This window comes from Tursiops truncatus, chromosome 15, assembly GCF_011762595.2.
Source record: "Tursiops truncatus isolate mTurTru1 chromosome 15, mTurTru1.mat.Y, whole genome shotgun sequence".
NCBI lineage: Eukaryota > Metazoa > Chordata > Mammalia > Artiodactyla > Delphinidae > Tursiops > Tursiops truncatus.
The window spans coordinates 65,111,949-65,124,970 of NC_047048.1; the positions used below are offsets into that span (position 1 = coordinate 65,111,949).

General features: G+C 41.8%; 1 protein-coding gene across 25 annotated transcripts in view; it reads left to right on the plus strand.

Annotated features, from left to right (window-relative positions):
- RPRD1B (regulation of nuclear pre-mRNA domain containing 1B) overlaps nucleotides 1-13,022 on the plus strand; it is a 77,165-nt gene that overhangs the window by 51,520 nt on the left and 12,623 nt on the right. For 4 of the 25 annotated variants that reach the window (XR_012326294.1, XR_012326293.1, XR_012326295.1 and 1 more), the window contains exon 7: nucleotides 1,784-1,938. The exons of 12 other annotated variants lie outside the window; for them this stretch is intronic. Coding sequence is in view for 4 of the 13 variants with exons in the window: in XM_073792991.1 (XP_073649092.1) it covers nucleotides 1,784-1,933 (150 nt within the window). In the remaining 9 variants the exon portion in view is untranslated. Of the gene's footprint in view, nucleotides 1-9; nucleotides 111-223; nucleotides 340-1,783; nucleotides 4,425-13,022 lie in introns of those variants that run through there. 9 more of the 25 variants (XR_012326292.1, XM_019943775.3, XM_019943774.3 and 6 more) reach the window with 5 other exon arrangements.

A 13,022-nucleotide genomic window follows, 5' to 3' on the forward strand; every position in this document is an offset into this window, starting at 1 on the left:
TGTTTACAGGGCACTGCTGGGCATGGTGGATGCTGGGTGAAGCATATAGGTCTGGTCCTAGCCTCCCGACGCTTACTAGTTTGATGGAGGAGTCACTATCAATAATTAACGTAAGTCATTATTTTAGTTGTATTAAGTCTACGAAGGTAAAACATGGGGTGCCAGGAGAGCTTACTTTCTTAACCTGTCACTTGTCTGTTCGTTTGATGACTTGTGTGAGCAGCTCTCATTTCAGGTGGAAGGCTGACCGCCACCAGTCATGTAGGGGTGGAGCCTCCCTGCCCATTTCCCCATTCCCCTCTTCCACTCCTTGCTTGGAATTTGTCTTTACAACTCAAAGTAAGTGTTCTTCATTTAACCTTTTTCCTGTCTTACCACTCTTCCTAGGAGTGCTTAAGCTTATGCCCTCAAACCCTTTGCCTCTCAGGTGTCTGGCATGAAGGAATGTGGAACTTGAAGAAAAACCTTACGGGTGGTTCAGTTCTTTCAGTTTTCAGATAAAGAAGGATGAAGGAAAGGAGGGAACACACCCACAGTCACACAGAAACTAAAAGAGCCAGAATTAAACCCAGGGCTTTGCATCTTAGCCCAGTGCTTTCTGTTACCTTCCTGCAGGAGACGCTTTAGTCACCAAGGGCCCAGTCTCAGGAACCTCCTTATCTTTGCAGAAACACCAAGGAGGGTGACACAGTTAGAGGGAAAAAGTCAAGCCCCAAAGGGGTTGTAAACCACAGATCTCACATGGCCCAGAGTTGTTACTCCATACAGATTTACCAAGAAGACCTTTTAGCTGGGAGCTGAGGAAAGAAAATAGTATATTCAGTTCCTGTCATCAGGGGAGTCATATTTTAGGGGAACATAGAAGTCTTGTATGTATGGAGAGAGTACCTAAGAGCAGTCTGTTAGGGGCGCAGTGCACAGGAAGGCCAGTGGAGATGGGGACCAACGTCTTGGATAAGGAGGAAAGATTTTTCTAGAGGAGTGGGACTCAGCAAGTAGGCGAAGGAGTGGAGTCAGGACTTTGCCAGGACCAGGAGAAGAAAGAGATCCCTTCAGGCTTGAGGGGAATCTGAACAAACGGCCTCTGCAAGCTCTGGCATATGCATGGGGGGTTGGGAAGTTGTAGGAAGACGTTGCTGCTGGGAGCAGTCATGGAGATAGTGCCGTGCCATGCTTCCCTTTCTCAGAGGAGTGACTTGAAAGCTGGGCTTCTGGAAGATAAGTCTGTTCAGGGGAGTCTACTAGAAGGCGTCAGCTGGGCCTTGCTGCACTTCTCAGGTGTGGAACAAGGAAGTCCTGGACACAGGCAGTGGCAGTGGGAATTTTAAGCTTCTGTAGTCCTTGTCTACGAAGATAATAACTCTGGGTTAATCTAAGTTTAACACACAAAATATAGCTTTATAGTGGTTTTTCTAGCCATGTCTAGGTGGAGTTTTCAAAATGATTTTAAAGCTTAGGCTTTATTTTATTTTATAAAGTATTCTGAAATAGATAAGAACCAAAGACACCGCAAATACAGAACATCACTTTTTACTTCCAAATCTCAAGTGCTTAGCTGAATACCATTTCATTCACTGTTGCCAGTATTGAGCTCTTGAGCTTTCCTTTTTTTATTTAAAGTTTTGCCTTTTGAGAGTTTGAATGAATGTTTAGCTAAATGGGGGAGGGGCTCTCTGGTGAGGAGCACACAGAGCAAGAAGGTGAGAGTATCTGTATCTCCTCTTTAAACCTGACCATCAGCACACACAGACTTAACTGCATTGTGTTCTCTTTGTCTCCTTAGGAATATAAACAGAAGCTTGCTCGGGTAACCCAGGTCCGCAAGGAACTCAAGTCCCATATTCAGAGCTTGCCAGACCTCTCGTTGCTGCCCAACGTCACAGGGGGCTTGGCCCCCCTGCCCTCTGCTGGTGACCTGTTTTCAACTGACTAAGGCAGGTGTCATGCCCCAGACTCCCATCTGTACCAGCAGAAAGAAGAGGGCAAGTCATGGTTGGAAATAACCTAGTAGCCCCTGGTTCTATCCCTCTTTCTGCTCAGCCCCCCCAGCCTCAAGAAAGAACCGCAGGGTCTGATTCTCCTCTCCAGCCTCTCCTGTTGAGCACAATTGAGGACAGTGGCGAATGGAATCCAGTTTAGATTTATATTTGGAAAGCATACAGACTCACTTCATGTTTCCACGCCCCTGTTGGTTTTCCATTCTTAGCTCTCTCTTTACACCCAAGAAGTTATGAAAATCATGTGTAGAAGAATCTTGTCTCTCCCGACAGCATTGTGTCATGAAAGCAGCTTCTCCTTTCTGAGTTGGGCTTGTTCAAGTTCACTTGAACTTCTGCTGAGGGACTCACTTCTGGAGTAGTTGGCTTTCCTGGCCGCCATCCACCCCAGAGGTTGGAGGCACGGCTGTTGAGCAACTTTGCCGTACAGAGTTTGCCAAATCTCGGATCCTCCCTTACTGTGACTTCTAGCAATGCGTAGTCAAAGGTTAGGTGCGTGTGTGAGCAGACTAGAGGATCTAGCAATAAAGCTGATCTGGGACATCAAGTCATAGTTCAGAGAACGACTAACAGATCACAAGCATGAATTAAACATAAGTTATTTGCTTTAGGTTCCTATCCAACAACCTTCCCAGGCTGCACTTATCAAGGGTGCCACCCACTGTCAGAGAGCGCGTTCCTCGAAACATGATCTTTGCCCCAGTTGGTTGTGAAGGCGGTTGTTAGAAATGGCACTGTGGGCCTCCAAAGCTAAAGGCATTCTGGGAGTCCGGGCTCTGCGTGGGTGTTGCTTTGACCCTTTCTTTTGGGGAGTCGGGCACACACTAACATTTAATTCACTGCGTGGGCACGTGTCCACAGCATGGTGACTAAACTTGAAAATCTCCCCTGCAAATATGACACTCTGTGCATGCTTGTCTGTCCTTCACTTCACACCACTGCACGTGTCCTTGTGCCCCTAGGAGGAGGAGTACTTTGTGTCAGATGTTACTGAATAGCTCATCTCGGGAAGGGGGAAAGTGAGGGATATTAATTGGGGGTCTTAATTCCATTATCATGCCAGCTGACATTATGACTATATAATGTAGTTAGGGAGGATTATTACCTTGCTTTTAGTAAAGGTTAGGCCTGCTGACTGTAAATCATGCTAATTTGGCAGGCTTATTTTTGACATTGGAAAGGGCAGAAAACAATTTGCCCAAATAGTGTAACAGGAATTATAGCCCAGAGGCTGAAATCCAAAAGCTATATAAAAAGGAATTCAGTGGAGGGGGCTTCAGAATCTCCATTATTTTGAGTTGCTCTTTTCAGGATTACCAACAAGCCAATTACATGTAATTTTACATGTTCAGCGTGTTAGAACATAACGTCTGTTTTTAAAAGTGTAACAGGCTTCCCTTCAAGAAGCTTTCCTGCCTGCCGTGAAGTGAAAATGATAAAAAGTCATAGCAGGTGTGCAGTTTAACTCTGCCGTGAAGTGAAAATGATAAAAAGTCATAGCAGGTGTGCAGTTTAACTCTGTGTAGAACCTAGTAGCATTTAAGCTATTTTTCAGATTGAATACGGTCTGTGTGTTGTTTGCATATTGACACTGCCTGTTGTCCTGTCATCATTAAATTAATGAGTCTATATATAAAGCTTTTCTCCCAGAGGCCATAGGGCAGTAAATGACTTTTACTAAAATTGCAGAATAAATTCCAGTCTTTGCTGTTTCTGCATATAAGCCCCCTCCCCGCGTGGTGTGCTGCTTTAGTCCCGCAGATGAGCTTGCTTCTGAACAGACCCATCTTGCACAAACTCTGTGCTTTCTTTCACCAAGGAAGCAAAGTCTTACCAGCCACAAACCAGCCAAAAAGGTGTAGTAGATATCTGCTGTCATCAGCTAGATGAAAATATTATAACATAATGGATTTTGCCCACTGCTGTGTTTTATCTGATTGAGTCTTTGACTAGAAACTGGTGCATAATTATTACAGCAAGAGCAAGAAATGAAACTTTAGCAGTTATGTAAATGAATGTGTTGGCCTCTTAACACCTGTTACTAGTGGACTTCCTGTAAGGAAGTTAGTTCTGTTTTGTTTTTTAACTCAATTCTCTACTTCATTTGTTTAATTTAAATGAACCTTTCTCCTTGTATGTGTGAGGTGATCCGGCAGGGCGGGGTGGGTGGATTTTGTTCTGTGTTCTCCTATACTTAGGGCATCCATTGGCCTCTAGGACCTTTCCTTCAGGTCTTCATTCTCAGAAAGTCTTCAATCTTCCCTTGTTTTTTGTTCTTTTTTTTTCTTAAAGAGTATTTTTAAAGCTTAAATTTGTATATTAATTTAGGACTTTATTTAGAAGTATAGGCTGCCATTGGCGGTAGCAGTATATTCTGAAATGTCTCATAGATATATATTTTTGAATAAAGATGGTGTTGTTGAATGACATTGTGTAATGTTTCTTTTCCCTCCCCTGTTAGGGAGCACCCAAAGCTTTGTTTGTAATCAGTGGGTAATTAGTAATCATCAATAGAGATTGTGCTGTCTCTGCAGAGTCTTGTCTCTTAGGAGTTTTTGTGACTGTTTAGTAGCCCATAAATACTCAGCACTTAGATAGTATTTTTTGGTTCTTTCCAGGGGGTTAATTAGCTTTAATTAGCCAATTCACACAGTACACAGGAGAGATACCTTCATAGTTTTATCTTCATTGTACAGAAGTGGGATTGATGGAGAGAGGTTAAATGACTCTTTGCCTAGTACCACACGGTCTCCGACAGATTAAAACTTGCAGGTTCTTTGATTTCAGCACTTCTGTTCGTACCACTAGGCCTCGTAAGAGAGATTTGATTTTGGCAGTACAGTGAAAACCACTCTGAACAGTAAAATAAACATGAGATAATTGCAAACCCAAGTGATATGTCTTTTAAAAACATTTTTTGTAGGTTTCTTTTCACTTTTAAATTCGGTGAGAGCATATTGACTATTACTGGTTAAAACTCAAAATAACAAAAAATGGTTTGAAATACTTTCCTTTGAAGCAATTGATATGTTTAGAAGGATGATTTTAACCTTTCTTACTGGGTGAGGGCAGCATTTACCAAAAGAAGTACAGTTACCAGTTTATCCCGTTTATCTCATGACGCAAAAAAACTGCTGTAGCCCTGGTCCTTCAAGGCTAAATGCAACCCAAGATGAAGATCAGATTTGGAAAGTTGAGGCTATGCATTAACCAAGTTCTGTCTTAAAATATAAAGGTTGAATGTAATATGTGAATCTCAGGAGACAAGATCTCCTTCTGTGTCCCCAGGTTTCATGGCCTAGTTAATGTCTTCACTCCTGCCTATAAATAGTAAGTCCATAATTCCTCTGGTTTAATTAGCACTTCAGGCTACAAAATGTGACTCTGAGGTCCTCAGAGCTGAGGATGGAACTAACTACCCAAGAGTTCATGAATCTGTCAAAATGCTTAACCTCTGTGATTAGAGCCATTAACAGTGTGACCTTCCTAGGCAAGGTGCTTTCCTCTCTGGGCCTCAGTTTTCTTATCTTTGAAGTGTATTGGACTAAATTGTTTCTGGACACCTGCCAGCCCTAAAGCATATGATTGTTGTCTTGCAGGAGAATGCAGGACTGAAGTCTGAGAATGCTGGATGGCATTTTCTGGGTTCTCCATAGTATTTGATAGATAGAGTAATAATATCATCATCGTGCTGTAAACGCTTATTTTTTAAAAAGTTTACATGAAATCTTGGAGCCTGTGAGGATCAAAACACGAGACAGTGCCAAGACTAGGAAGATGAGAGTAAGCACAGTAGCTCACTGTCTGGGGACAAACAGTCTGCGCTTGGTTTATTTGAGATCTTTAAGAAAAAGCCACCCTCCAACCTGGTTTGCTCTCTTGCTTTCTCTTAAGATCATTCATCTAGCTAAACTCATTTCTCATCGCCACCGCTGTGGGATTTTCCATTTAAAAATCATTTTTCCACTCTGAGGCACAGATTCAATTAAGAATCCTTTATTCTCCTGTACAGTATATTAGGATTCGCACAGCTTTACCTAGTGTTGGAAGCCCAGTTTGTTCAATTTTTTAAGACTCTGAGACAGTTATTTTACATTAAGAATTCACTTCTACCCCTGGTTTGATAAATCTTAAAATTAGCAGTATGCATTAGAATTTACCTAATACTTTTTAAAATAAGAGGCAGCTGTAGCAAATGATAACCCCCATCTTCTGATCTCCTCTCACTGTGATGACCTTCGGCAAGTCCCTCAGCCTTTCAGGACCTCAGCTGCTTCTTAAAGGAAATGAGTGTGGTTGACTAACCTATGAAGTCCTTTCCAGATCTAAAGTTCTGTGACTAGGCTTTCAGAATATTTCTTCCTATTGAGAATCTTATTAATAATACCTCACTCTGTAGATTTTTAAATGCCAGTTATCTGTATGAACTCGTGAAATCGATAAGGTAGTTATAAGCATACCTGTTAATAACTTTAAATGAGATGTTTGTAAAAAGGACCTAGTACCATGTCTGGGACAAAGTAGGGGCTCAATAGTAGCTGTTACTATATTCAGATGATTGTAGTTATTTAAATGCACATGCAACAAGAGGTTAAAATAGATGTTTTTTGCAAGGCAGCAATAGATACCACATAAGTATACCATATGCTGTATTTATAATGGAGGTGGTCGAAAACCTGTAGTCATCTTAAACTCCCTCACCCACATCAAGGATATAAAAGAAGAGTTAAGAGTTGAAGAAGGAGTGCTTCCCTGGTGGCGCAGTGGTTGAGAGTCCGCCTGCTGGTGCAGGGGACATGGGTTCGTGCCCCGGTCCGGGAAGATCCCACATGCCGCGGAGCGGCTAGGCCTGTGAGCCATGGCCGCTGAGCCTGCGCGTCCAGAGCCTGTGCTCCGCAACGAGAGAGGCCACAGCAGTGAGAGGCCCGCGTACCACCAAAAAAAAAAAAAAAAAGAGTTGAAGAAGGAGAATTTTTGGTGGGGATTTCTTTGAAGAGAGCCATTTGTGTGTTTGGAGTCTCCTCAGCAAGAGTAATGGGTGCCAGTTGTGCTCACCTCAAGGCTAGGGAAAAGGGCCTCACTGGAGCTTAATATGTGCATCCCCTGTAGGGTGACAATCTGATAGACTGTACAGACCCTGGCCTGGAAAAATCTAAAGGATGAGATACCAGTGGCTGGCTGGGTGCTTTGATGATGGAGCAAAGGAGAGGTGGCAGAGGTGGGTGCAGCCTCCACTCCCAGAGCTTGTTGGGCCAGGGATGTGTCTCTGCCTCCCAAGCACCAGATGTGGGCTGCGTGCAATAGAACTGGCACGCAGTCATCTCAGAGCCTGAGCAAGAGCCGAGGGTTTACTCCAGGAGATGAACTTCCAACTCGCGGTGCTGATGAAGGAGCAAAAAGCAGAGTCATGGGGAAGTCGTCACCCTTGAGGGCTCCCTGGGGCATGAAGATGGCATGACAGGGAGAGAGGAGAGGACGGATGAGCCACCCTGAGGAGCGTTGGAGGAGCCCACATGAGAAAGACAGTTAAACTCTTGCCAAGTCAGTGCCCAGTCAGCACAAAGCCTCAACTAAGGCTGTTTTCTTGCTTTGCCTTCATTTCCTCACTCCCACAGCCCTACCCCAGGAGGGTCAGAAGCCTTAATACACAAAGAAGGCCTCACTTCCCTGATGCTGGCTTATGGTCTGCAGCAGGCCCAGAGAAGGCCTCAACTTCAAATGATAAGCCATTTTTATTATAATGGAATTGGACGTTTAAACTTCTGAACTGAGACTGTTTTGCATCTTAAGTGTGACTACAGGATGATATTATGATGATGATGTAAGATTGACTAGAGAAGTTGTCAAGGCCTGATTTTCTTCTAGAACTAAGGGATACGCTAGTCCCACAAGTTGGATTTCAGGAGATGGTAGGAGACAAAACTTGCTTTGTGATTGTAGTTCCACAAGACTACTTGTTTATCGCAATGGTTACACATATTTTATGACCTTTAATTCTTTTTTTTTTTTTAATTTTTAAATTTTATTTATTTTATTTTTGGCTGCGTTGGGTCTTCATTGATGCGCACGGGCTTTCTCTAGCTGCGGTGAGCGGGTGCTACTCTTTGTTGTGGTGCTCAGGCTTCTCATTGCGATGGCTTCTCTTTTTGTGGTGCACGGGCTCTAGGCGTGCAGGCTTCAGTAGTTGTGGCACACGGGCTCAGTAGTTGTGGCTCGCGGGCTCTAGAGCACAGGCTTAGTAGTTGTGGCACACAGGCTTAGTTGCTCTGTGGCATGTGGGATCTTCCCGGACCAGGGCTCGAACCCATGTCCCCTGCATTGGCAGGCGGATTCCTAACCACTGCACCACCAGGGAAGCCCAACCTTTAATTCTTGATTTGTTGTTTTATTTTTGTTAACTTAAAAAGTTCCGTTTCCACATCTTCAATTTGTTTCTTAATTAGTAAGTTCAAGAATTATCCTTCTCTGTATATTTGAACACTTTTTAAAATTGTAGTAAAATGCGCAATATAAATTAACCATTTTAGCCATTTTAAAAGTGTATGATTCATTGGTATTTAATACATTCACGATGTTGTGCAACCATCACAACCTAGTTTTAGAATATCTTCATCCCCTCAAAAGGCAACCCCATAGTCATTAAGCAGTCACTCCTACTCCCAACACCCTGGCAACCACTAATTTGCTTTTTGTCTTTATGAAATTGCCTATTCTGGATATTTAATATAAATGGAATTTTACAACGTGTGATCTTTGCATCTGACTTTGTCCACTCACCATAGTGTTTTCAACATTCATTCATGTTATAGCATGTATCAGAATTTTATTTTTTTAATGGTTGAACAATATTCCATTGTATGGATATCCATCAATATTTATCAGTCAGTTGATGGACATTTGAGTTGTTTTTATCTTCTATTGTCAATAGTGTTGCTATGAATATTCTTGTACAAATTTTTGTTTGAACACCTGTTTTCAATTCTTTTAGATATATACCTTGGAGTGGAAATCCTGGGTCATATGATAACTCTGTGTTTAACTAATTGAGGAACCACCAAATGATTTTCCACAATGGCTGCACCATTTACATTTCCATCAGCAATGGATGAGGGTTCCAATTTCTCCACATCTTTGCTGTGTTAGGATTTTCCAGAGAAATAGAATCAATAGGATATTGATATAGGTAGGTAGATAGATAGGGATTTATTTTAAGGAATTTGCTCACACAGTTGTGGAGGCTTAGTAAGTCCAAAATCTGCAGGGTAGGCCAGCACCTGGAGACCCAAGAAATAGGTGCAGTTTTAGTCCAAAGACAGTCTGCCGGCATAATTCTTTCTTGCTCAAGGGGAGATGTCAGTCTTTGTTTTATTAAGACCTTTGATGGGTTACTCACATTGTGGAAGGTAATCTGATTTTCTCAAAAGTCCATCCATTTAAATGTTAATCTCATCCTAAAAACACCACAGAAACATCCAAAATAATGTTCAACCAAATATAGGGGCACCGTGGCCCAGCCACATAAAATTAACCATCACATTTGCCAACACTTGTTATTTTCCATTTCTAAAATTATAGCTGTGTTGGTGTCCTAGGGCTCCATAAGAAAGTACCACAAACTGGGTAGCTTAAAACAGCAAATTCATTGTCTCACAGTTCTGGAGGCTAGAAATCCAAAATCAAGGTGTTCACAGGGCCATGCTCCCTCCAGGTCACTAGGGGAGGATCCTTCCTTGCCTCCTCCAGTTTCTGGTAGCCCCAGGCATTCCTTGGCTTGTGGTAGCATGACTCTAATCTCTGACTCCATCTTCACATGGCCATCTTCCCTCTGTGCCTTTGTCCGAATTTCCCCCTTTTATAAGTAAACCAGTCATATTAGATTGAGGCCCACCTTAATCACCTCATCTTAACTTGATTACATCTATAAAGTCCTTATTTCCCAATAAGGTCAAAGTCTCAGATACCAGGGGTTAGTACTTCAACATATTTTGCAGGGGAGGGGACACAATTCAACCCATAACAATAGCTATCCTAGTGGGTATGAAGTGCTCTCTCATTGTGGGCTTGATTTGCATTTTCCTAATGACATTGTGCTTCTTTTCATGTGCTTAATGTTCTTTGTATATCTTTGGAGAAATGTCTATTCAGGTCCTTTGCCCATTTTTGAATTGGGTTGTCTCTGTTGTTGAGTTGTAAGAGTTCTTTATATATTTTGGATACTAGACTGTTACCAGATACATGGTTTGCAGATATTTTCTCCTATCTTGCAGGTGTCTTTTCACTCTCTTGATAGTGTCCTTTGATGTATATAAGTTTTAAATTTTGATGAAGTCTATGATCTATTTTTTCTTGTGCTGTTTGTGCTTTTGGTGTTATATCTAAGTAAACACTGCAGATCCAAGGTCATGAAAGTTTACTCCTATGTTTTCTTCTAGGATTTTACACTTTTAGCTCTTATATTTAGGTCATTGGTGCATTTTTTAGTTAGTTTTTGTGTACAGTGTGAGGTAAGAGTTCAACTTCATTCTTGCTTATGGATATTCAGTTATCTCACCCAGTACCATTTGTTGAAGAGATTATTTTTTCCCCTTGAGTGGTCTTGGCACCCTTGTCAAAATCTTGAACACTTTAAAAAGTGAATTTAAAGGTTAAGTAATGGGTTGTGTCTTGATCAATTCGAGCTAACCTTGAAGATCTTTTCCTAGTTCAACTTTTCATAAAATCTTGACAGAGCCTAACTTCCTGGTAGAATTGTGAAACTCAAAAATATTCATGAACTAACTCCCAACACAATTTTCTTAAATTGTCTCTAACAACTTTTAATGAAGTCACCATCTATTAGTTAAATGATATTTTAAAGTATAAACCAATGGTGAAAACAACTAGGATAGAGATTTTCAGTTCCACCCATGAAGGATTAAGTGCTGTGGGAACTGCCTTCCGCCATAAACAACTAGAAAAGCAGACAAAATATACGAGACAAACGTTTTCAGACATTGGACATCAGGAAGCATTGGGACATCTCAGGGCTGTGACTCCCTGAGAGAAGGAAAACACACAGGAAGAGGGGAATTGCCCATCTTACTCATTTAGGTTTTTCCAGTCTTCACAGAGATGGGGAACCAGACGCCCACTGTATCACTGAACTGGGAGACAGGGGTCAGAGTTCAGGAAAGCTGAGGCAGCTAAAATTTACATGGAGAAATAACAGAGAGAAGGTAGCTTCATAGAGGCAGAGCTCAGAAGATCCACAGAGGGCTCCCTTGACCCTTAGGTAAGTTCTGATCAGGACATATGTGGGACGAAACTCCATGCCACCAGAGAAAGAAAAAACAGAAAGCAGTAATTCCCAGGGCTCACAGAGATCTGGGAATAGTTGAAGTTTCTGCTAGCCAGAGAAGAGACATTGTAATACACAGTGTTGGATAGAATCCTGAAAAGGTCATGCCTTTGTGGTGGGGCTAAAGTAGTCCTAGAGTAAAGGTTGCTTTTAGCCTGCCATAAAACAAGCTCAGTATTAATCCTCAAACTGATCTGCAAGTAACTGCTTGGCAGAACGAAGTGCAGCACTGTTTAAAGAAATACAACAAAACCCAACACTCAACAATGTAAAGTTTATTATATTTGGCACAAAAAAAAATCACCAGAGTAGCAGAAAAATATGATCAGAACCAGGAGAAAAATAATTCAACAGATCCAAAACAACACAGATGATAGAATTAGCTGACAAAGATTTTAAACAGATATTATTAACATTATAAATGCTCAAGGAGATATAAAGGAAAACATGAACATAATGAGGAAAGACATAGAATGTATTTTTTAAAAATCCAAATCAAATTTTTGGAGATGATACATAGACTATCTGAAATTAAAATAAACTGAATGGGATTAACAGCAGAAGAAATTAGACCCTGCAGAAGAAAAGATCAGTGAAGTTAAAGGCACAGAAATAGGTATTATTCAAAATGAAGCACAAAGAGAAAATACTGGAAAGGGAATGAAAAGAGTAGCCTGTGAAACAATACCAACTGTCAGAAATACATACCAGAAGGAGAGGAAAGAGAGAAAGAGACAGAAAACATATTTGAAGAAATAATGGCCATTCCCCAAATATGATAAAAATGTTAAAGGGGCATAGGTCCAAGAAACTCAGTAGTCCTCAAGAAGAACAAACATGAAAAAAACTTAACATCCTAAGACACATCATAGTGAAATTGCTAAACCACTGATAATGAATAAGAAGAAACATATACCAAGGAACAAAGATCAGAGTAGCAGCAGACTTCTCATCATAAACTATGCAAACCAGAAAGGAATGGCATGACACCTTTAAAGTGTTGAAAGGGGGGGGGAAATGTAGAATTCTGTATTTAGCAAAAATGTCCTTAAAAAATGGGTGGGGGTGTGGCCAAGATGGCAGAGTAGGAAGACCCTGAACTCACCTCCTCCCACAGGCATGCCAAAATTATAACTGCTTAGAGAGCAACTATCTATGAGAACAACTTGGAGGCTAGCAGAAAAGATTTTCCACAACTAACGACATAAAGAACTACAACAAGGTGGGTAGGAGAGGTGAAGATACAGTAAATCCAGGACCCACACACCCAGGTAGGTGACACACAGTTGAGAGCATAATCACAATTGCAGAGGTTCTTCCCAAGGAGTGAGATATCTGAGCCCCACATCAGGCTACCCAGCCTAGGGGTCCTGCACTGAGAAGATAAGCCCTAGAACATTGACTTTGAAGGCCAACAGGCTTGCATACAGGAGAGCTGGAGAGCTGTGGGAAATAGAGAGTTTGCTCTTAAATGGCACTCACAAAATCTGACATATTCCAGGTCCCCGTGCAGAGGCAGTAATTTGAAAGGATCCTGGATCAGACCCTCATGCTAACTTTAGAGAGCCTCCTGGAAAGGCAGGAGGCAATTGGGATTCTCCTTGGGGACACAGACACTGGAGGCAGCCATCTGGGGCAGCTTGTTCTACCATGAGGACACTGGTGGTGGCAAGCATCACTTTGCAGTC